The sequence below is a fragment of the Delphinapterus leucas genome, chromosome 14 (assembly GCF_059928025.1).
Source record: "Delphinapterus leucas isolate spDelLeu-1000000601 "Yukka" chromosome 14, BTC_Dleu_Yukka2, whole genome shotgun sequence".
In the NCBI taxonomy this organism is placed as follows: Eukaryota; Metazoa; Chordata; class Mammalia; order Artiodactyla; family Monodontidae; genus Delphinapterus; species Delphinapterus leucas.
Genome location: NC_143142.1, coordinates 11,913,667 through 11,937,183, shown reverse-complemented (window position 1 = coordinate 11,937,183; position 23,517 = coordinate 11,913,667). Strand labels below are relative to the sequence as shown.

At 50.0% G+C, this 23,517-nt stretch overlaps 1 protein-coding gene across 1 annotated transcript in view; it reads right to left on the bottom strand.

Moving 5' to 3' along the window:
• Positions 1–4,357: 4,357 nt before the first annotated feature.
• Positions 4,358–23,517, bottom strand: part of NOS1 (nitric oxide synthase 1) — an 86,375-nt gene continuing 67,215 nt past the window's right edge. The window contains exons 19-28 of the mRNA XM_022598025.3: positions 22,969–23,107; positions 22,670–22,748; positions 15,923–16,116; positions 14,504–14,673; positions 11,857–12,067; positions 10,871–10,958; positions 9,331–9,452; positions 7,887–8,035; positions 6,263–6,457; positions 4,358–4,597 (exon numbers count right to left, since the gene is read on the bottom strand). Of these exons, the coding sequence (XP_022453733.2) occupies positions 4,475–4,597; positions 6,263–6,457; positions 7,887–8,035; positions 9,331–9,452; positions 10,871–10,958; positions 11,857–12,067; positions 14,504–14,673; positions 15,923–16,116; positions 22,670–22,748; positions 22,969–23,107 (1,470 nt within the window). The 3' untranslated portion in view covers positions 4,358–4,474. The remainder of the gene's footprint in view (positions 4,598–6,262; positions 6,458–7,886; positions 8,036–9,330; positions 9,453–10,870; positions 10,959–11,856; positions 12,068–14,503; positions 14,674–15,922; positions 16,117–22,669; positions 22,749–22,968; positions 23,108–23,517) is intronic.

Below are 23,517 nucleotides of genomic sequence, written 5' to 3'. Positions count from 1 at the left end.
ATTTCCCCCTTTTAAAAGCACTCCTAAGGACTCTGTGTTGCCTACCAAATAAAGTCAAAATCCCTTGACAAAATTCTGTCTGTTCCCTGCCTATCTCCGCAGTGTACCCCTACCTTCCACAGCGTTCCAAAGCTGGGCCATGTCTGAAGCCAGCCCCAATTTACCCTGCATGCTCCCTGTCTGTGTCTTTCCCCTCTCTCTTCCTACATCCTGGCAATCTCCTTTCCCCAAACCTGCTGGTGGAATTCCACCGATTGCTCAAACCCCAGACCTGCATGTAGATTCTAAGAATTGTGTCTCTGCATCCCAGATCCTAACCTTCTATAAGAGAGGAAATGTGTTTTGCTCTGTACACTTCACGGTGCCTTCTGCATACTGGAGAGGCAAGAAATGATATAGATTAAGTGAAATAGAATTTGATAGTTTATAATGGGCCAGGAACTGTAACGGGACATTTTATGGGCATTATCTCATTTAATCCACCTTGTGATACAGGTAGATGTGTAGGCTCAGTAAGGTTAGGTCACCAGCTCACAGCTGTCTACAGAAACAGGGGCAGAGTTAGCATTTGGAGTCAGGTCTGCTTCTAAAACTCCATTTTGGTGGGTCTGAAGCATTCCCCCAAAGCAAAGATACCTGGCTGTCTCACTCCATAGAAACCAAGGGAAAACCTGTATCCTCTCAGGGAGTTTAACGACTTCTGCTTCTTTTGCAACACAAGGTACAGGAACAGAATTCACAGTGACAATGGGAGAACATGACTGTTCCAGCTTTCCTGTGGCAGGGAATGTCTCATCCCTCCTGGCCAAACTCACTTTTGTTAAGTGGAGTTGGAGCTACTGCTGACCAATTCAAGAGAGTGCAAGAGAGATAAGAGGCCTGCAACTAAGGCGACCCCCAAATGCCCAGGCAACCCTATTTTTGTTCACCTACTCTTACACCAAAATTGGCAGGCTACTGGGACTGAACTACAAACCACCACAAGAGGGCAGCATTTAGCCACCCTGGATCAGAGCTGAACCTGAAATCACGGCTCCACTCCCTCTGCCTCTTGATAGGTTCATTACAGCGAGGTTTTTGGTATCAGAGATTCTGGCAAATGAGAGAAACACATCAGACCAATCTCCTGTCCTCCAGCCAGGAGTTATGAAGCAGCTTCTGTTGAGGGTTGAAAGGTGTTTACTTAAAAAAACACAAAATAATCATTCTCGGGAAGAAAGATGAATCCTGGTGACATAATCATTTCTTTAGACTCCCTGATAAAGCAAGATGATATTTTTCTCTGTTTGCCTGCTACTAGAAGGGCAGGGCTATATGAAGAAGGTGCCTGGCATGGAATAAGTGCTCGTATTTATTTGGCGATGCAAAAGCATTCATGCATAAAGCTTGATTTGGAAAGGGGAGCACTGATTAATCCCTCTATGATGCAGGTTGGACACAGTGGTTCAGTCCCTGGGAAGCTAGTGACATCTTAGGAGGTATCTCCAAAAGGCTCAAAGGGTCGGAAAGGAAGGCTCTGGGAGGAGAGCTACTGGCCAGAATCATGTTTGCAGGAAAGAAAGGGTTTAGAATGGGCTTCCCTCCTGGTCAGAGAGGGTCGGCCAAGCATGCCAAGGGCTTGGTCTCTGTGCCATGGAAGCCTGACTCCACGGAGGAAACAGGATCAAAGGCAGGCAGGCAGGGAAATCATAACTGGCATGAAGGCAAACTCCGAGTGCCAGGGATGCGATGCCAGTGGGGGCTGCCGGGAAGGGTGGAAAGAGGCGACATAGAGTTTGCCCTTTGTCTTTAAGAGTCTCTAAGGTTGTCCCCTCCTGGGGACACCTCTTTGGCACCCCCTATCTAAGGCCCTTCCAGAGAGAGCCAGCGCTCTCTCCCTTTGGCAGGCCTCCAAACTGAGCATCAAGAAAGAAATGCCTGTGTGCTGTACAGAAAGAAAAAGCTGTCTTTCCATCAGACAAGACAAAACGAAACAAGACGGAAGATCAGAACTGGCTGATTGCCTTTCAATGCCAGAAAGGCGGTTCCTGGGGGGTCAGTGGAACTTCTTTGCTCCCTCTGGGTGCTGCTCACCATTGATTTTTAGCACTTAAGTGTAGAAAGGGACCCTTCCACCCCATTGCCTCTGAGAAGATGAACTCTCTCAGGTCTGCCTGGGAGAAACTGTACCTGCCCTGATTCCTACCAAAGACTTTCCTGCCTGTTTTTGATCTGAGTTGAGGATAATTTATTTGTCAGAATTATCTTATCAGGTTAAAAATTGGGGGGATCCCTTTTAGAAGACCAAATGCATGAGGGCAGGTACTCCCCACCCTGGCTGGGGTCCTGTAGAGGAAGTCGTGAGATACCTCATGACGGAGTCCCTCCCCAACCGAATCTGCTTTCAGCGGCTTCCATTACTTTGTCCCCAGGGGTGAAACAGCAAGCCCCATTTGGGGGAATAAAAAAGTAACAGTGATATTCTTCCTTGATACCGTTTTCAATCTACACAACTTTAAAGTTTGATCCATTCATACTTTTTGGCTTCATAACATTACAATTAGTGGAAACTAAGGACAAGTGATGTTGTCCAAAGTTAGCCGGTGGCAAAGACGGGAAGATTCTTATTTCCAGCTCATTCCCTTGGACAATATTACTTCTGGTCTTATGGGTGGAAGTGCCAAATCAGGCGATCCTGATTTGATCCTGGGGTGCGTGGGGTTGGGGAGCAGGTTTGCCCAATCCATCAGATGGGTTAATTTCCCAGTAAGGGCTCCGCTAACTGGGGCCAGCATCTAAATGCATCTAATTCCGTGATTTCCCCTTTCATTGGAGATTTCCCCCTTGATCATCACACCCCACCTCCATGCCCTGACCCTATATAACCAGGACAGTTAGGATGCTTCCAAGTGTTTCAGGCATGCTAGCACAGACCCTTAATTATGGATGTGTGAGGCCCCAGTAGGGGCTGGGGCACATTTCTTGGCACTGAGGGTCTGCAGGCGACATGCCTGCATGAGCAAGAGGACGGAGGGAGACCCAGGCCCAACACACGCTCACACACACACACAACAAGAACGTCATCATAGAAAAGGACAAGGGGCATTTGAAGGGCTGAGGGACTAGCTCAAAAAACTCCTCCGTCTTGTCCTCTCCAGGGCAAACCCCAGAAAACGCCCTAACACGAACCACAGCCATGTTCCAGTGGTTTCATGCACCGGTGATTTGCCCTTGTCAGAAAGAGAGAGAGAGAGGGAAACAGTTTTGTAAGAGCCACTGCGGATTATGAAGGCATTGCACTGCAGCAGGAAAACTCAAGGAGAAAACCCAAGAGGGCCAGGAAACCACTGAGAGGTGAGACAGGACAAGAGGCAGAGCGGGGGCCATGTGCGGGCCCCAAGGAAAGGTTCAGCAGTGTCCGTGCTTACAAAACCTGCAGCCATCCTGGCCGAGTGCAGTGGTGTGGTCACCCTGCCATCCACCTGGGCAAGAGGGTCCAGTTAGGAGCTGAAAACCCTGTAGGAGGAGAAGTGGGGAGGGAGTTAGTGCCAGAGGGGCAAAGGCTGCTCTCTTTCCTTACACAGACCCAGAGAAAAGCACCTGAACTCTGGGCTTTGTCTCTTTCACTTCCTCATCAGCCCCAGTGCCTTGGACAGGACCTGGCTCATCCTGAGTGAATGAATAAATGAATGAACAGATGAATGAACGCTTGCTCACCCACACAACAAACCAGGACGAGATGTGATCTTCGAGGCAATAATGTCAGCCTGCTGGACACCAAAGTATGTTTCCGAGACCAATGTGTTGTCATAAGGGGAAGAAAAATGGGGATGCTTAAGAAATGGAGTGTGTGTGCCCTAGGCTACTGAAAACGAAGGAGCTGAATTCCCACCTAATTTAAAGGGCACACGGTGGTGGTTTCGAGGTGCTCTGTGGCAGAGAATGGGGGGAGTGAGATCACAATCAAGGGTGACATGTCATGGCATTAATGTAAGGTTAAAATAGTGAGACTCAGTCCCAGTTTTGTGGTACCTCAGACCATTTCCAGCAATTTCTAGAGGACAAGTGGAATTGACAAATTAATATCAATCGGAACTTGTGTCAGTGAGAATGCTAGCGGCACTCTGTGGGTGAGGGAGGTGGTGTAAATGCTAGGAACAGCGAATAGGAATACAAATTTTGCAGTGGTGAGAGCCATCACTCAACTGGGGACGCCCCGGTGGAAGTTAACACCCAAAGCTGGGCTCCCCACACTTGAGGGGGACTCAGAATCCCCTCCAGGGGTCATAAAAACACAAACCGTTCGGTGCCCTGACCCCAGAGCTTCAGGTTCATCAGGGCTGGGGCAGCCTGGGAATCTGCATTTCTAACACGTTCCCAGGAAGTGCTTATGCTGCTGGTCTGGGGACCCCACTGTGGGAAAGCCATGGTCAATGAAATCAGACATCCCTGCTTGTCAGGGCTCTGCCCGCCCCGCCCGTGGGATGGAGACAGCTTACCCATCAGTGCCCTTTTTGCTCTCCTCAATGAAGGCAATGGATTCAGATCTAAGGCGGTTGGTCACTTCATATGTGCGCAGGGTGACCCCGAAAATATCCTCATGGTACCGGTTGTCATCCTAGGAGACAGAAACAACCAGGAAACAGACCTCAAATGCCAGCCAAGGGCATGGAGAAGGGCAGACACGTTGATACCCTGGAATGGAATATTCCTAGAGAAGACGGTTCCTTAACAAACGAGGTGTAGGGAGTTCCCTGGTGGTCCAGTGGTTAGGACTCGGTGCTTTAACTGCCGTAGCCCTGGGTTCAATCCCTGGTTGGGGGACTAAGAGATCCTGCAAGCCCTGCGGCACGGCCAGAAAAAGAAAGAAAAAAGAAACGAGGTGTAACGCAGGGCCCCCAGAGACCCCTTTGGTCTCCAAGACTCTGTTTCAGCAAGACCCTCTGCCCTCTAGGGCACAGGGCCTCTAAGCCCAGTTGGCAAAGAACACTTTTGTTCCCATCCAGAACCATGCTGCTGCTTTGTGGATTCTGAGGATAGAAGAGCTGAGGGGGGTCCAGTGGAAACTTCTCCATTTCCCCCTTTCCTCCCTCCTCCTTGTTCCTGCAAGTTCAGATCTGGGCATGGCTGGGTTTAGTGTAAACATCACAGCCTGTAGAGACCAGCAGAGATGGGAGAAAAGACAAAGTGCCCGCTTAGCACTCAGCGAATACCATGGTTGGCAAAGTGGAGGCTTCTCTGAACACAGGAGTTCTTCTGACGGTGAGCATCTTAGCTCAGCCTTTCCCAGAAACAGACAAACAAAAAAAGACAACTCAAGAAACAGCACGAGTGATGATGAACTTGTGGCACCTGGGAGTTTCTGGAGCCGTTGCAGCTCCTGAGGCAGGACTGAGGGATGGGCATTAAGAATATCCCAGAGGGCAGTGTCGCTGAGCATTAAGCAAGGGGAAAAGGCACCTCCCCGCTGAGAAGAGGCAGTGGTTGGGGAACACGCATGCAGCAGAGTTAAGTTCCGGCCTCCTTGGTCCCAAAGGTTGTGAAGAAAGTTGCCCATCTGTAGAGTGGATTCGTTTTAAGTTGGGGTGGTTTTCAACCTCATTCTGTAGAGTCTTGCAGAATCTATGAAAGCGTCTCTCAAGACTCATACCAAAGAGGCAGAGTGGTAAGGGCTCTGCAGCTCTCCTTGGAGCTCTGGCATTTCTACCAGAAAGTTGTTGTTGTTGTTTTTAACCTAGTAGGGTTTATTATCAGAATTAGAGCAAGGGCTTCTTCTGGGCCACGGTTAGGACTTTGCTTACTGGGCAGCTACTAGCCTTTGTGCAAATTAGGAAAAGGCAACCCTCCTCCCAAGGTGCACTGCCTGGGAAACCAAGCATGGGGTGGCTTTCATCCCCCACTTGCCCACCTTGGACAAACCTTCTTGTGCAGTGCCCAACCTGCACAACCGCACAGAGCAGTGCTGCAGCTTGTTTCTGGGGATGGGAAAAGTTGGGTTCGGATGGTTTCCATCTAGCTACCCAGTGGTCCACCCACTTGTTATTTTCACACATCATAGCTCCCTACCATATTTAATACACACACCTGCATGTCCCACCATCCTTCCTTCTCTCTCAACTATGGTTTGGGACCACCTGTATCCTCTACCCCCAGTCGTAAATGGGAAAATGGGAGCAGGGATGTCATCATGGGTCCCCTAGTCGTTGAGACAGAAAGGGTGAGGAAGAGGAGACAGGAAGCTGGATGCCAGGAAAGGAGTCCCGGGGGCTGGGCCATCGCTCACCCTCAGCCTGCTGATAAACACGCCGGCGTCCTCCACCGAGAGCTTCCCCTGCTGGGCCATGATGCGCTGCATGGCTTTGAGGACATCGGCCGCCATGGTGACGTCCCCGCAGACGTAAATGTGGCCCCCTTGCTCCTTCAGGGCTCGGTACACGGGTTCTGCCAGCTGCTCCTGTAGGATGTCCTGCACGTACTTCTGCAGGGAGAAGGGGGACCAGTGAGAAGGAGCTGGGCCGCAGGACAATACTGTGTAGCTCCCTCCCGGGCCCCACTACCCCGGGAGCCAAGTCAGACACAGGGGCTCGCGTGCAGGTCTATGTTTTGTGCAGTGATGCAGGGCACTGGGAAGAGTGAAGCAGGAGAGGAGGGAAAGCCGATCTGAGGGTGCGACGAGCTGCTCCCCACTCTGGAGCTCACCTCTAATGAGAACCCTCTTTGGAATCATGCAGCACGTCCCCCAGAGCCATCCCCTGGAGGGGCGTAGAGGGGGGCATCGTCTACCCGCTCCTCTCTTCGATGGCCTGTGGTCACCCAGGGGGTGTTAACTCCTGTACACTTCTAGGTGCGGGGCTGGTACTGCAGGCGTCCTAGGCCGGGGTGCCAGAGAAGCCCCAGGACGGACAGCAAGAAATGGGGGTCGGGGAAAGGGTTGTCAGGTTACACCTGGGCCAGGCCAGCTGCTGCAGGAATTGCTGGAATAACAGGGGGGCTAAGAGAATGTCAGGTGGACACAAAGGGTGTACAATGCAGCCTCCAGGGAATTCGTCTGGTTTGTCCAGGAAGCTTCCCCCCAGGCGAGCCCGACATTCAGCTGGTACGTTCAACAGCTGTACCTGCTACCGAAACACTGATGAACTTCCATGCCAGAGGTCAAGTAGCTAATGCCCAGACCCTCTGAGTGCCCCCCTCCCTGCTGTCCTGGCTCCTTTCCTGGGACACCCCTGGGGGTCCAGTTGAGAACCCCAAGATCCAGCAGGGGCATGCTCCAGTCCTGCGGCCTGTGTCCATTCTGACTTGGAGTGCCTCTTATGGGCTGTTTAATTTTTTTTTTTTGTGGCTGCTCTGCATGCCTTGTGGGATCTTAGTTACCCAACCAGGGATTGAACCTGGGCCCTCGGCAATGGGAGTGCGGAGTCCTAACCACTGGACCGCCAGGGAATTCCCTGTTTAATTTTTAAAATCCTTTTTATTGTGATAAAACACACATAACGTAAAATAGATGCGTGTTTTCAAGTGTATAATACAATGCAGTGGCACCAAGCACATTCACGGTGCTGTGCAACCATCCCCTCTACCTGGTTCCAGCACCTTTTCATCACCCCCAGAAGGAACCCTGTACCCTCCCCATCCCCCCTTCCCACAGCCCCTGGCAACCATGCATCAGCTTTTCTGTCTCTACGGAGTTTGCTGTTGTGGATATTTCATGGAAGTGGCATCATAGAACGTGGGCTGTTCAATATTTTAAGTCAAATGTTTAGGCTCCAGGCTTCCTGAAGTTCAGAGCAATGTCACGGAGGAGAATGCAGAAAGGCTGAGGGGTTTCTGGGAACAGGATTTGCATGGGTGGACGAGCGCGTGTGTGTGCTGGGCTGGGGTGGGGGGACCATGAACAGGCTGGGGGTTACCTTTGGTTTGTCTGGCTCCCGGGAGTAGGCTGTGTACAGTTCTCTGAAGACCCCCTTGCTCTTGGCCTGTAGGGTCTCCTCCCTGTAGATGTGGTCTATTTTGGACTGCCGGCACCCGAAGACCAGGACCATGGGGCAGGGACTCATTCCTGGGGACCGGGAAGACCTCCTGTCACCGACAGCTCTGATGCCTGATTTCGGGGGTGGCTGGTGGTGGCAGGGGTGCTCAGAACCTTAGCACGTGCTACAGGGGTAGGGGTGCACAGACCCTGGGGCAGGCGGTATATGTACTCGCATACACACACACGCACATGCGCACACGCTGAGGGAAGTAGGTGAAGTGTGTTCAGACTTCAGCAGACCTCTCTTCTCTGGGTCTCAGTCTTTCCTCTGGGAAAGCCCCCACCCCTGGGTACTGCTAAACCCCCAAACTCTGAAACTAGACTGCCTGGATTCAGATTCCAGCTTCTGTGTGATGCTGAGGAACATACATAACTTCTATGTCTCCGTGTCCCCAAGTACAAAGTGGAAATGATAATAGCGTCTAACCTCATAGGGTTATTGTAAGAAGAAAATGTAAAACATTAGACCTGTGCCTGGTACACAGTGAATACAGTTGTCCCTCGGTATCCTAGGGCATCAGTTCCAGGACCGGCCCTGGATACCAAAATCCACTGATGCTCGAGTCCTATAGAGTTGGCTCCCTGTATCCGCGATTCCTCTGTATCCAAGGTTCCACATCCACGGATTCTCAACCAGCCTCGGATGGTGTAGTACCATACATATGTATTTAATGAAAAAAGCTTGCATATAAGTGGACCATGCAGTTCAAACCCATGTCGTTCAAGGGTCAACTGTACTTTGTAAATGGTAGCTATTCCACTAGAATGACAGTTCCACCGGAGCAAGTTTTTTTTTTAAGTTGTTTCTCTGTCTTGTTCTTGCTGCGCCTCTATGCCTGCGATAGTGTTTGGCATTCATGAGATGCTCAGTAAATCCCCGTTAAATGCATGTCAGAAATGTGGGTTTCTTTCTCTCTCTCCTCCCAAAGCTGATCTGTTGTGTTTCTCACACAGCAAACCCTGCTCCTGAATGACAGTCTTTGGGACCATCCCGTGAGCACACAGCCATTGGATAAGGCTTAACGCTTACCCCTTCTAGGGCTGCTTACATTTTAAGATGGGGTTCTTATCTTAACAGTCCAAGAAATGTCTTCTGGGGTTGGAATTCGGGCCTCGGAACAAGCTGTGTGGACGATTTGTTTGGACAGGTCCTTTGAATTACACCGTAAACTTCACCCATGGGTCTGGTCACTACTACGCTCCCCCTCCGTCCCGGGTAGTGACACAAAGCAGAGAAAACATCACCATGCCTCCGGGATGCTGGGACACAGGCGGGCCTCCCCAGGTCCAGGGGGTAGGGTGCCTGCTAGACCGTGACTCACCTTTGTGCTGGATATCGAATTGCCGTTGCTGCCAGAAGCTTCGGAAAGGGGCAATGCCTGTGCCCGGGCCGACCAGGATACAGGGCACTTGGGGATTTCGGGGCAGGTGGAAGCTGGGCGCTCTGGGCAAGGAAGAGAGAGTCAGAAGCCTTGCTGAGTTCAAATCTGATCAAGAACTGTTGGGTCCTAGGTAAACCAGATGGCCGTCTTGGGTAGAACTACAACAGGGCTTAAAGCTCTTCAGCTGGGGTCAGGCGGCCCTTATCAGGGTGGGAGGTCCCATTAATTTGGGTCCTCAGGGTCTGGCTATCACTCCATTTCCCAACTATCCCCATTGCTGAGCTAAGCCACAAAGGGTGTGGGGTTGATTTAACCCAGGGTTTCCCTGCCTCAGCACTCCTGACAGTGGGGGCAGCATACCTCTCGGTGATGAGGGCTGTCCTGTGCATTGCAGGATGCTGCGTAGTACCCAGGCCTCTATCTATTAGACGCCAGGAGCACCCTCCAGCTGTGACAACCAAAAATATCCCCAGGCATTGCCAAGGGCCCCTGGGGGGGCAAAATCACCCCAGGTTGAGAACCACTGAATTAACCATCCATGAGATCTTCCCAAATCAGGGAGTTGCAAACTTCAATGTACAAAAGAATCATGTGGGGACGTTCAAAGAGGGTGTAGATTCCTGGGCAATGCAGTAAGTCTAGGCTCAGGACTCGGCATTTTTGAAGCGCCCCACGGGATTCTGATGCTGATGGTATGTGGACCGTATCATGACCATTCTACCCTTAACGGCTGAGACAAATGGCTGGCCAAGCCCACCGTTTAGGTAGGGAAGTTATCAGTTGATAAAGAAGGTAACTACAGTGGATCTAAGCTCAGACATATCCCTTATTTTTTTATTTTTATGTTTTTAAAGCTATATTATTTTATTTGATTGACTGATTGAGGTAGGAACACTTAACACATATTGACCAGGGGATTTTTACACAAACTAACACCTCTGGCCGTAACACGTCTCCGATTAAAAATGTGTTTAACGTGAAACCTATCCTCTTAACACACTTTAAAGAGCACAATACGGTATTGTTAGCTATGGGCAGAAATATCCTTTAAAACTGAGTTTGGAAGGGGAAGATGGTTGACAGGGAAGGGAATTAAATCCTCCCGGTCTCTAAGAAACTGGGAACACATGGGGTGGCCAGCAGGCTGTGGAGAGAAGTTTCACTAGTCTGCAAATTCCATGAAGGCTGAAACTGCATTTTGCCTGGTCGTCTACTGTAGCCCCATCTAGCATAGGACATGCACTTGATAAATACCTGATGCACTGACCTGAACTTGACTAGAGGACTTGCTTAGCTTCTGCTATGTTGCTCTGCCCCCACGATCCTGTTTCCTTAACAGCTTGGAGCGATGCTGAACGTTGATCTCAATCCCCTCGGACTCAGCCATCTCTCTAGAACCCTTCAGGCTGGTCCACCCGCCCCACCTCAGGACATGAGGATGCAGATCTGGGATGGCTGCTTCTTTCCATGTGCCACTCACCCTCTCACGAAACAGGGCACCACTTCGTCAGCCTGGATCCGATTGAGCCAGGAGGAGCACACGCCGTGGTGAATTGGTCCTTCTCCATCTAACAGGATAACCGAGGTGATCTGGCTCATTTACTGTCCCTCAAGCTCCCCCGTCCCCGGCTTCCCCCCATCCTCCAGTGCAGAAGGCTCGCAGCCCCGACACCAAGTTTCTGCCTTGGAGTTCCCTGTGTAGATCCCTTCCTCTGACGGGGAAGAGGAAATGGTAAAGCTGGGGTGGGCTCATGGCCGTGAAACTGGTGGTTAGGGGTGGCTTGTATTCCAATCGTGCCCACTGAAAGGGCCTTGATCGATGTGCTCTCGGTGGCCTGTCAGGACCCCGGTCTCAGAGCTCTTTCAGGCACCATGCATTTTTTGTTTGTTTCTTTGTTTGTGTTTTTTTTTGGCCACACTGCACAGCTTGCAGGATCTTAGTTCCCCAGTCAGGTATTGAACCCGGGCCCCAGCAGTGAGAGCACCAAGTCCTAGCCACTGGACGGCCTGGGAATTCCCAGGCACCATGCATTTTAATTGCTATAACCAAGGAGGAAAACACGGGTGCAGAGGTCAGGTTATCCGGCTATATCGTCCCATGTCCACCTCTCTACAGCCCGCTGGACATCAGGCAGCAGATGGCTCCCCCCTCGGAGGAAAGGGGTGGTGGTGGCTTGTTCTAGCTGCTGCCTTGGGGGTATGAGGGGAGGAAGGGAGTAGAAGGAGGTCTCAGGCTTTTGGAGAGGCCTCCAAATGCACATCTCATTTCCTTCCTAATTCTGCACAGAGCTGGCTCTGCCTAAGGGGACGGTTTGCTGCTCTACTTCTTTTCCCAGTTTCCTGGTCTTGCGGGGTGGGTCACCTCCCCAGGATTTGGGGACGTGGCAGAAGCTTAGGCAGGTGTGCAGAGGCCCCTGGAGGGGGGGAAACGCAGACCCGGGGGTTTCTCCCAGAGCCTCTGCCCACCTTGGGTGCGGTAGGAGACAACGGCCACGGTGAGGTGCACCTCGTCGGGGTACATGTCCGGGGAGGAGCTGATGGAATAGTAGCGAGGTTGCAGCAGCGACAGCTGGGTCAGGAGCAGGGTGGCGGGCATCTGGATGGATGGGAACTCCTCCAGCACCTCCACGATGTTCGGGTTCCTGCCCCATTTCCATTCCTCGTACTCCTGCAAACCCTGCACCAAGGAGAGGGGCAGAAAAGAACTCGCAGCCAGACCCTGGAGCAAACTTCCAAGGAACGCTTGAGGAGGTCCAGGGAAGAAGGCAAATTAACAAATAATAACAGTTAACTCGTGCCTAGGAATTACTCTGGGCCAGGTTTTCATTTTTGCAAGGACCTTATAAGTCTGATTGTTATCCCTATTTTATTGATGGGGAAACTGAGGGATATAGAGGTCCAATGGCTACAAGGTGGTGGCAGACTTCAGCCCGAAAACCAGATCTGGCTCACCACCTGCTCGTGTGGCCCGTGAGCTAAGAGTTGTTTTTACATGTTTAAATGGTTGGGGGTACAAGGGGGGAATCAAAAGAACAATACTATTTCATGACCCTAGGCTATGACATGAAATTCAAATTTTGGTGTCCACAAATAAAGTTTGATTGGAACCCAGCCACGCCCACTCATTTATGGATTGTCTATGCTGTTGTGCTACAATGGCAGAGTTGAATGGTTGCAACAGAGATACATAGAGCATGAGTCTAAAATATTTACTACCTGGCCTCCTACAGAAAAAGTTTGCCGACCCCTGTTCTAGGCAGTCTGGCCCCAGAATCTGTGCTCCTAGTATTAGACTCTCCTGCCATTTGCGAAGGTCAAGAGAAATGCACTGTGAAGGGAGTCATGACTTGCAGGCGTGAGATTTGTGGGTCTGCAAGGCTGGAGGTGTATCCTCGGAGCGTATGGGTCACATTCAAGATGGTAAAAGACAGCCCCGAAGGAACAGGTTGGGGTGTGGAGGACCATGTTCAGGGGCATGTTGACAGCAAAGCCCAGGTGTTACTAGGGAGCACAGGAACTCTCTGGGGCTCTGGAGTTATTTTTCCTACATCTTAGAAGCTGCCCTTAGCTTATAGGAGGCTCAGATTTTAAGGAGGGGTAAAGCCTATTACCAGTACATTGTATAACCAAGCTTTTCCCCATGTTCCTAAAGCCCATCCTTGCTCTACTGATAGGGTATGGCATTCTGGAGAATGTGCTTTCCAGACCCCCAGCCTCATTGACTTCGAGCTGCTGGGGCTCAATTGGCCAAAAGCCCCAGCAGCTGCTCACTGAAACCGACACCCCCCTGAAAACTGACATGGATCTGATCCTATATGCTTCCATTCAAACTTTCTGCCCTCTCCTTCACTCGGGGTCAGGCTTGTTTTGAGGTCTGATGGTTCTCTCAGTCTTATCTGACTCTGTTCCATCTTCTCTCACTCAGGTGTTTCCCCTAATAAAAAACATCCCCGCTCTTTTAATGGAGTTTGCGCTTTTTGGAAGAAGCGGATTAATACATACAGCTACATCAAATTTTACTTTAAATAATCCTGTGCAAAGAGTGCAAGCTCTGCTCCCTCTTCAGATTATCCCCCTTCCGTTACTTAAAATTTTAAAGCAAAGTTATGTGTGTACAGAGTTTAAAAAGTTAAATAACTCTTCAAAACTTACGATTAAAGTTAACGCCCTCCAACTCCCTAGAGGTAACCATGTACGGTTCTTTTAAGTGTTTTTTTTCCTGGTGCTTATTTTCATATTTCTAAGTAAGATGCACTCCCTGAATTAAAAACAGCACTTCCTGTGCCACCATTTGATGCCCTCTCCTGCACAGCAGAAGAAAGTGAAACCATCATCTTCTGGTGGCTTGCTTACTGGGGAGGAGCCCCACTGCGAGAAATCTGAGTGGTCCTCCCAGCTAGGATTTTTTTTTTTTTTTTTTTTTGCGGTATGCGGGCCTCTCACTGTTGTGGCCTCTCCCGTTGCGGAGCACAGGCTCCGGACGTGCAGGCTCAGCGGCCATGGCTCACGGGCCCAGCCGCTCCGCGGCATGTGGGATCCTCCCGGACCGGGGCACGAACCCGTGTCCCCTGCATCGGCAGGCGGACTCTCAACCACTGCACCACCAGGGAAGCCCCCCAGCTAGGATTTTTTTGCAGCTTTGTTTCTAAGCAAGGGAGGTAGAAGCTGTGCTTTTTGGTTTACCTTACCATCAGGGGCCTCTTCTATCTTGAAGTCATACCTATATCTCTTCAGCACTGAAAAAGCTGATTTTTAAAACAGGGCACTGGGGGATTCTCTCAAGTTCTTTTTCTTCTAAGCATGGGCTCTGATGGAACTAATGGAGGCTCAAGGGTTCCAAAGGCAGGAGGAAAAAGAGTTAGAACAGCAATTTCGACTGTAGCCAGAGAACTCTGAGATTCAACGGGGTCGCCCTCTCGTTCTGTTAGACCTTAGTTAGAAGGAAGGGAGATGGGCAAGATTAGCCAAAATGGACTAGCCAGTGTGGTGACCTGCAAACTAGACTATGGCAGCCCTCGCTCAAGACTGCCATCTGCTGGACAACTGTTGCAATAACTATACAATTCTCCAACGAGGAGGAGGTAAGGTTGTATGTATGTGGCCAGGGACCCACCTTGCTGAGGACCAGCAGACGCTGCTTCTCTTTCTCACTGGTGGCCAGAGAGGCAAACTGCTGCAGCTGCAGCGGCGTTGGAGGCGTGGTGATATCCAGGTAGTACTTGAAGGCCTGGAAGATGGTGCAGGGTGGGAGGCGATGCTCATCGGTCCAGTTACTGATAACCCCTGTGGAGGCACAGAGAAGGTGAGAGACGGGTCGGGGAGTCTGGGCTCCGAGGGCTTAGGTCCAAGTTAGGGAGGCCAGACCTGCTTCTGGGACTGAGGATGGGGTCTGGAGAGCCGGACTGCCCCAGAGCCAAGTAACCCCTCGGCTGTCCACCTCCCATGTCCTTCATCTATACCCAGGGTCCTGGGGACCCTGTGATCACCTCCTGTATGCAAGGAGCTTGTCCAAAATCAATCGATATTATTAACTCATTTAATCCTCATCACAATCCTATGTGGTGGGTGCTATTATTATCTCCATTTTGCAGTTGAGAAAAATGGAAGCACAGAAAGGTTAAGGAATTTGCCCAAGGTCACACAGCACAAATGCATAAAGTCAGACGGTATTGCTCCAGACCATGTTTTAACTACTATGCAATACTGCTTCTATTTACTTTACTCCAGTACAGCCCCTACACACAAGCCTCTACTTCAAGATAAGAAGTACTGTTCCAACATGGAGAAAGAACTGTCTGGGTTGGATTTATTAAGCGAAGGTATGTCTCTGGTACCTTCCTAAGGGATTTTCAATAAGGCTTTGGCTACAAACTGTTTTCACATTCTGCCCTGACTTTGTGTCCTAGCTTCCTTGCAGAGGGGATGTGTCACTGTAGCCGGGGCTACCATGTATGGTCACTGCAGTTCCTTGTACCTGAGTTCTGAGCTCACCTGCGGCTACTGAGATGAAGCACGGAGACCCATTTACCTTGGAAAGTTATATAATAGGAAGGTCAAGGATGGTCCCTGAAACAGGCTGGGACTTGATCTAATTTGGTCAGAAATATGGTTCAATCCCAATGGACCACTGGGCTTCATAGGGTGCCTTTGGATCCTAAGAGGAGGCATGGGCGGACTCCAGCTGCTATTTACTTGGTGGCAGTGAGGCAGGGGTGATGAAGGAAGTTAGACGAGTAGCCTCTGCTAAGATCAGTGTCTAGCTGATGAAGGAAGGTAGAAGCCCCTTTGGCTCGAAGATGAACCATCAATGTCCTGGCTTCATGGACATTCATTTGCTTAGCCAGTTGGGCCAAAGTTATTCAACCATGAGAAAGGAGGAGTCTTCGGTCTCGTAAGCTGGGGGTGACAGAGACCCACTCTCCTACCTGGAATGGTGATTGAGAAGACAAGTCTCCTCTTCCCCAGATACCCACTGCCTTTGGGACCCCCTGGAGAAGGGAAGCACCCTTGGGTGTAGCCCGGCCATAGTTACCCAAAGCCGTGTTTCGCTCCTCTAGCAGCTCCACCTTCACCAGCTGGTTGACCGGGGGTGAGTCCTCCAGCCGCTCGATCAGGGCATTCACGAGGTCCTCGTGGTTGCCGGGGAAGACGCCCAGGTGGTCCCCAGGCTGGTACTGCAGCTCCTGATTCCCGTTGGTGTGGAGACGCACGAAGATGGTTGATCGGCTGGAGGGTAGAGCAGGGGAACAGTGGGATGAGGGCCACCAGCTTCTGCCCACCTCCTCGGCTCCTCTGTCTGTCCTTGTGGCTGCAACTCCCCTCCTTCCATTCTCTTTGGGGCTCAGGCCAATCAGACTCCTGGCCCCATCACTGCACGCCGCGGCTTTCAGCAAGGTCACCCACGGGCTCCTCGTGGCAAACCCGAGCGCCAGCTCCCAGCGCTCACTGTGGTCATATCCGACCAGCACTGGACGCAGCTGCCCACTTCCTCCTCCTCAATACCCTTCTCTTGAGCATCCCAGGCTCTCCTGATCTTCTCTCTGGCTGCTCCTCTTCAGTCTCCTTTGCCAGTTCCTTCTCATCTCCCCTAACTGGAGCACCCCAGGGTTCAGTTCCCAGACATCTCTGCTTTCCTGGCTCCCTGCCCCTGCGTTTCTTTCCTCCGTAGCACTTACCATCAACTGACCTCCAGCAGAGTTTACTCCTTTACATGCTTTGTGGTCTGTCCCCCCTGCCTGCCCCCTGGCCCCCAGGACAATGTAAACTCTAGAGGGCAAGGAATTTGTCTGTTTTTTTCCACTGCTCTGTTCTGGCACCTAGGACAGTGCATGGCACGTAGTAGGCGTTCAAAAAACATTTGTTGTTTGTAGGAACCTCAGACCCTCAGGATTAACCAGCTACTGGAATAGGCTCTGTTCTCTGTACCAATCAGAGTTCTGCCAGGAACCACTAGCCCATTGGAGCCACAGGCAATGATGTCCCCATTCTGTGAAATTCCATCTCTCCTAGAAATCCCAAGCTCCACCCGCTTTTGCAACCAGGGTCCTCATCTTGTCATGGAAAAGGGAAAAGAACTTGGCCTTAAACTCAGGTTCTCGTTGTGCACAAATCCCATGGTATTATAAAATTTACGGAACTAAGGAGAAAACCCGGAGATGCCTGCCAGGTCATGCCGTTTCTTTTGATTTTTGGATTTCAAGTGCAGGAGCTCTGTGCTAAGAATGAATTCTCAGACTAGGATTATTCTGGTCCTCTTTAAAGTTTTAGTACAGATATACCACATTTTTATACCTGAAAACTCTGGGATGGATGACCACGCTTTGGTAAATCAAATCGTTTTTGTATTCTTTGAGTTACATTCGCATTTTCAGATCCGCTGTTTTCTTCCTTGCCAACTGGTTTTTGGTTGACAGAGACACTTGATATTCAACGTGAAGTTTCTACATTCTCCGCGGTATGTAAATCAGCACTTGAATAGACCAATGGGACTCGCTATTTAAAGGAGCTTTTGGCACAGCCAAGGGGCCTTTTGTGCTGCAAATAGCCGCCATTATTAAAAATAGTTGTGCTGGCATATTTTGCACGGCACCCCTGTCCTTAGTATGGGGGGGGGAACTTGGTAACTGAAATTGTGAATGATGGTGGTGGGGTGTGGGGTACCACTCTCCTTCCCCGGGGAAGATTTTGTTCTCTCTGGGGCACTGATCTTACCCATAAAATGCGCTTGCGCGACTGATTCTGTTCTGAGCTCATACCAATTTTTTGGTTCCTGGAGAGCAAGGCATCAATCGTCACCCACTGCCAGCTCCAGGAAGGGGATCGGCGGAGGCTGACAACCAGCAGAGGGCGCTGTGGGGTTGCTAATTTGGGAGCCTCCAGCGCCTACCAGGGGAAGCCTTTGAAAGGTCCACAAATCAGTTCCTACTTTCTCCCAGATCATCATGATTTCTTTCAGAAGTATATTTGCCTCTGTTCCTTTGGCCAGTACAAAATAGAAATGCGGAGGACCCGAACTTGCTGAGCTGGCTCACACGCACAGCCATTTCCCCTAAGTCCTCTTGAACGTGGCCGAAGGTGGTCTGGCGGATAAGAGGCAGGGATGGGAATGGAGCTGGCAGGTGGGCCACAAGGTGGGCCCCGGCTCTGCTGGGAATTTGACCACGGACACTTTGCAAGCCGCTGACCAAGGCATGGCATGTGGAGAATCCCGGCAGTGAATGGCTGCATGGCCCTAGGACCATGTGGTGGGTAGTGGGCTGGTCCTTGAAGCTTTGCAGGAAGCTGATCCCCCAGTGGGTAGCAGTAGCCTGGAGACTAATTGTCCTACATCTCAGTTCTGCTGGGGGTTTCTAAGTATAGGATTTTCTAAGCCTTAAAAAAAAAAAAAAAAAAAAAAAAGCTTGGGACACATATGGGCCATTGAAAAGTTTTAGGGGAGGCAAAAAGGGCAACATTGGGAAGGTAGAGCCATTTGAGCCCTTTCCCCCAGAGTATCCCCTGCCTGTGATGTATTTATATTCACCTACAGGAGCATCACATACACACACACACACACACACACACACACTCGGCAATGGTTCAATGACAGGTTCGCAGATGAAAGAACAGTCTGCTAACGTCCAGCATTAAATGGAAAAAAAAAATAGCTCATGTTCGTTCTTCAAGGAAAAGAGTAAACAGTGTCTGTTGTGAGCAGTTTGAGTGAATAAGGTTCATACCGTCAACAAATTTGTATTGAGTGTCAGGCACTGTTCTAGGCACTGGTGAGAGAGTGATGGATAAAGATAACAAAGGGCCTGATTCTCATTGAGAAGTAACTTAGAAAGATCTCACACGGGGCTGGTGATGAGGATGGGTGGATGCTGATGGGTGGGGGCAGTGGGCTAAGTGCCTGGCAGATAAGTATGGTCAAGGAGGCCTCTCTGGTGATTTGACACTTAAGCAGAGATCTGAAGAATGAGAAGGAACGGACATGCAAAGACCTGGGGGAAGAGTGTTCCTGAAAGGGGAAGCAGCATGCGCAAAGGCCCTGAGGTTGGAAAAAGTGTGGCACATTTGAGGAAGGGAAAGAAGACTGGAGTGTTTGGAAGAGGGGTCAACACAGGGGTGGGTGGTACAGAGGAGATCAGAGAGCTAGGCAGAGGCCAGATCATGAGGGTCTTGTCATGACCTGTCATGGCAAAGGAGTTTGAAGGTTTCCTAAGTCCAGTGGGAAGCTATTGGAGGATGTGAAGCTGTGGATGGACAGGCTTCCATTTACATTCTTAAAAGATTAGTCTGCCTGCTGTTGGGAAAATGGATCTTTGAGAGAAATGTCAAGAAACAAGGAGACAAGTTAGGAATCTATGGCAGGCACTCAGACCACAGACGATCGTGGCCTTGCTTTAAGGTGGTGGATGTAGGTCTGAGATGTAGCTGAAACACAAGACCCACAGAACGAGCTGAGAGTTGGATGCATAGTGGGAGGGAAAGCGAGGTGACAGGGAGGATGCTTAAGTCTTGGGCTTAAGCCAAATGTTGATGTCTTCTGTTGAGATGGTGAAGGCTGGAGAGAAGCAATTTTATCAGAGGGTAGCTGGGAATTAAGAGTTCTCCCATCAAGAACTCTCCATTATAATGTCCCATCTTTCTCTGAGATACCCCAGCTCTCAGGGCCCCTTCAGCATCTTTGCTCCTATTCTCTCTTCCTAGATGTCCCCCCTCTATTCACTAGCCTATCTAAAGCCTACCAGGCGTTTCCCCTCCTCCTTCTGACTTCTAGGACCTATGATCCACACCCCACCCATTAGTGCTCCATAATACTCTTTTCTGTATTGTTTGCTAATTGCCGTATGTAGAAAGCTTATTTCCTGGCCAGGCAGTAACTGCGGTCACTTTTCTCTTTAGAGCTGCAAGGACCACCTTCAAAAGGTGGCTTATTTCCTCTTAAGCACTTTGCTTGCAATTAAGGGTCTCTTGTTAGGGGTGGGAGTGGTGGGTGTGTGATACATGATATCTTGCTATGGTCTCCTGGCTCAAACAGCTGGACTTTGGCCTTGGGCAGGGGAAAACAGGAGACAGAGTCATGCTTTTTTGCTCAGTTATTCTTAAAAAACAAAAACAAAAACAAAACAACCACCATATAAAGCTGGAAATGGTAGTAAACCTGAAAATAGGTAGTGCTATGGAGTGTGCTTTTAAAGAGTTAAACATCTAGACACCATTTGGTCCTTTTTGAGCTAATCCATAACTGATTTTAATACTGTCTTCTGGTTCCTAACCTTGTTGAAATATCTTCTTGTAAGTCATTCAGAGCTAACTGTCCTTTCCAGAGGTGGATCGGGGGTTATTCTGGGACTTCAGTCCAACTCAGCATCGAAACATCTGTAAATTACCTTGCTTTTCATGTACTGTGGTTTGGGGAGTAATCTTTGTGATCTAGGCTTTCACAGTTTGTCACTGAAAGAAATTTCCAGTAGATTCTTAGTCCCTTCTCTTCCAATGCTACTGAAGTTGTACTTTTCCACAGGATGGAAATGGGGAGTACGATGCGTATTTCAAATGAGTCCCTTTCTGTATCAGAGATCAGTATGCTCTGAATATTGCATTTAACTAATTATTCAAATGGATTAATTTCCCAATCCATTTCTTTAGTGTTTGAGGATCTGGGAGAGAACATGAGAGCCCTGGGGCTCCATCCTGTTGACCACTTTATCACAAGTTTTACATCCAGGCACAGAGAAACAGACTTGTGGTTGCCAAGGGGAAGGGGGGTGGGGGAGGGATGGAGTGGGAGGTTGGGTTTGGCAGATGTAAGCTTTTATATATAGAATGGATAAACAATAAGGTCCTACTGTATAGCACAGGGAATTATATTCGATATCCTATGATAAACCACAATGGAAAAGAATATTAAAAGAAAGAATGTATGTATATGTATAACTGAATCACTTTGCTGTACAGCAGAAATTAACACAACAGTGTAAATCAACTATACTTCAATTTTAAAAAAAGGTTTTAAGTCCACGTAGAAAGCACACATACTAAATTTGCAGGTGTATGAAGCTGGGACGGGTAAGGAATAGTAACGGGGATGAGGGATACGCTAGTTGCTTTGTGTGTGTTGCTTCTAATACTCACAGCAGCCTTGTGATGCTGGTGAGGCCATAGGTATAGCCATTTGGCATTTTGACCTTGGAGTCAGAGAACTGAGCCTGTGTGGCCTTGAAAGGTCACTTGCATTTTCTAATTGTCATTTTTCATATTTAAAACGTGGATGATACTAGTACTTACTTCCTGGGCTGGTCAGAACTCTGGGAGATCCTGCACAGAGGGGACTCAAAACAGTGCTTGGAACACAGAGAGTACTAGATAAACACTGGCAATCTTTATAGCCATCGATCTCATTTTAGGTAAGGAGATAGGGGTTCAGAAGACCCAAGGGACTTGCCCAAGGTCACACAGCCGACATGTGGCAGCACTGGGGTCAGAACCCATGGCTGTCCAGCTGGAGAGCCCACCCTTTGTACCATGCCAGGCAAAGAATCAAGATCTCAAAAGAACTTCATGGGCCAAAACTGCAAAGTGAAAAAGATTCCATTCAACAGGAATCAATGCAAAGACTTTCTTTACTGCCAAAAAATTTACTTATACAAGTAGAGGGATGCAGAGACCTGGCCTGATCACTCTGAAAAGACTTCAAGTCCACGAGCAGCAAGGACGTAAGCTTAATGGGAGAGCAGCATGGCTGTTAGGACAACACCTGCAATCCTGGGCGGCATTAGAGCATCCTATCCAGATCGGGGATGGTAATAATAGCCTTAGTGCACTTGGTAGTGATCACAGGACCTCCACTGCACTGTGACCAGGGCTGGGAACGACATTTCCAGCAGGACAGAGTGTGTCTTTTTTTTTTTTTTTTTTTTTGCGGTACGCGGGCCCCTCACTGTTGCGGCCTCTCCCGTTGCGGAGCACAGGCTCCGGACGCGCAGGCTCAGCGGCCACGGCTCACGGGCCCAGCCGCTCCGCAGCATGTGGGATCTTCCCGGACCGGGGCACGAGCCCGCGTCCCCTGCATTGGCAGGCAGGCTCTCAGCCACTGCGCCACCAGGGAAGCCCCAGAGTGTGTCTTTTTACTCAAGCAAAAGGTTTGGGAAACCAGGTCTCAGGAAGAACAGTTGGAAGGAATGAGGACCAGGGAGAGATTGGTCACTGTCCTTGGCTATTGGCAGCTCTCTCATTTGGAAGAACTGACTCTGTTTTGGGTGTCACTGGAGAGTGCAACTTAGGATCAAAATGAAGTGCTAGGAACATTTGCTTTGGTTATAAGGAATAGGAAGATAATTTCTAACAATCAGGACCTCAAAACACAGACAGGGCTGTTTTACAGGTTAATAAACCTCCCGTCATCCCAGAGGAATTTAAACAGAGACTGAGCAGGCATTTCTCAGGACAGCAGAGAAGAATTACCCACAGGGAGATGTCAGGACTAAGTGATTTCTGACTAAGATGCACATTACAATGAACATTAGCAGTCTGAGAAGGGTGTGGTCTCTATTAAAAATTCCTCGAAAAACCTTTCTCTTTCCCCTTTCCACAAGGATCGTCACCATTTACTTTTTTCATCCCTGCAGGTTGGAACTTGGCAAAGGGAAAGCAGGAAACCAAGATGCTAGTGGCAAGGGGGTCTCGAGGACCCTTAGAGTAGTAATAGGAAGCCAGTCCTCGGAGTCCTCCTTCCTTGTTGTGGGTGGCATCTGGGGCACAGGTGGGGAACCCAAAGGGGCCAAGGTGTTCCTACCTGGATTTAGGACTCTGAAGGTTTTGACGGCTGAGGAGTCGAGCGGCTGAGACCCGCTTTTTGTGGACACTGGATAGACCTGGGGGGAGAAGAACAACGGTCTTCCTGTGATGGAGTTAAACAGTTGTCAGTAAAAAGTCTCCAGCTTCTCCTGACCCTCTCTTTACCGGGAGGACTGAACTAAGGGAGACCAAAGCAGTGAAGCCCACCTCCTCTAAGGACCTTTCGGAGGTGAGAACTCCTGTCTTCCTTTCCCCCCGCTGTCATGAACATCTCCCCAGGTGTGTGGTGGGCGGTACCTTGTGTGAGTTCTGGAGCTTCGGCGACGTAGGTGAGGCGGAACTTGTTCCTCTTCCAACTGCGGTCATTGCTGATGAGGGAGTTGTTTGCTTTCTCAATGTTGACGTCATCTCCCACGCAGAACACGTCACAGGCTGCCTGTGGCACACACGGGGCTTTCAGTGACCTCTTTCAGCCAGCAGCGTGCCTCCCAACAGCTCCAAGTCATAGCATGTATCCATCCATCCATCCGTCCACCCATCAACCCATTCACCGACTCATCCACCCACCCTCCTCCTCCCTCCATTCCTTCCTTCCTTCCGTTCATCCACCCATCCATCCATCCCTCCACCCATTCACCCATCCACCCACCCATCAACCCATCCACCCACTCATCTACCCACCCTCCCTCCCTCCCTCCATTCCTCCCTTCCATCCATTCATCCACCTATCTATCCAACCATCAACCCCTCCACCCATCCTCCTTCCCTCCATTGCATCCCTCCATTCATCCATCCATCCTCCTTTCCTCCCTCTCTCCCTTCCTCCTTTCCTTCCCTCCCTCCTTC